The 825-nt window shown below is 31.2% G+C and overlaps 1 protein-coding gene across 1 annotated transcript in view; it reads left to right on the forward strand.

Moving 5' to 3' along the window:
• Positions 1 to 825, forward strand: part of BRWD3 (bromodomain and WD repeat domain containing 3) — a 148,316-nt gene that overhangs the window by 74,922 nt on the left and 72,569 nt on the right. Inside the window, 1 exon segment of the mRNA XM_012664071.1 lies at positions 497 to 597. Coding sequence (XP_012519525.1) covers positions 497 to 597 — 101 coding nt within the window.

Below are 825 nucleotides of genomic sequence, written 5' to 3' on the forward strand. Positions count from 1 at the left end.
TTATCATTTCAACCACTTTTAAGTGTACAGTTCTGTGGCCTTAAGTACATTCACATTATTCTCCATATACCACTACCATCCATCTCTATAACCTTTTCATAATCTCACTCAACCACTATAGCCACTATAAAGAGAACTGCAGATATAAGTTGTTTTATAAATAGTTTTGGAATATTATGATTTTACATAAAATATAAAGAAACAAATTCCTCAAGGCTATGTCCTTTAATATTCATGATCCATAGGCCTGCATTTAGTTTATAGTTGGTAGATTTTGTTGGGTGAATGATATAGTTGTCTATATATTTCCCTTGTTTTTTCTTGAATTTTACTTTTTCTCTGAAGTGTTAGTATATCTTTAAGGGTTAGAATGCAGTCTTGTGTTTCTTGAAACCTTTTACTGATGTAAGGTAGCATACAATTAAGGAAGCAACCAAAAGGTTTTAAAAGTTCCTTGGTACTACGATTGTTTTTGTTTTTTTTTTTCATCTTCCAGGTGGTATGTTCATTACAACAGGGAGCACTGATCATGTGATTAGAATATATTATTTGGGTTCTGAGATCCCTGAGAAAATTGCTGAATTAGAATCACATACGGTAAGAGCAAAATGAGAAATTTAAATATGTTGCTTTATTTTTTAACACCCCTGGAAAATTGGTTTCATTTTTTCTTTTCCGATCTGTACCATACTTTAATATAGATTGGTACTAAAACTTTTATGGGAAGGTGTCTCTTTAGTAATGAAGATAAGAGTGAAAAATCTGGATTTACTATGGTTGTGGTAGTTAGCATGAGTTCCATTTGACTATATGGAAAAAGAAAAA

This window comes from Propithecus coquereli, unplaced genomic scaffold (genome assembly GCF_000956105.1).
Source record: "Propithecus coquereli isolate 6110/MARCELLA unplaced genomic scaffold, Pcoq_1.0 Scaffold86, whole genome shotgun sequence".
NCBI lineage: Eukaryota > Metazoa > Chordata > Mammalia > Primates > Indriidae > Propithecus > Propithecus coquereli.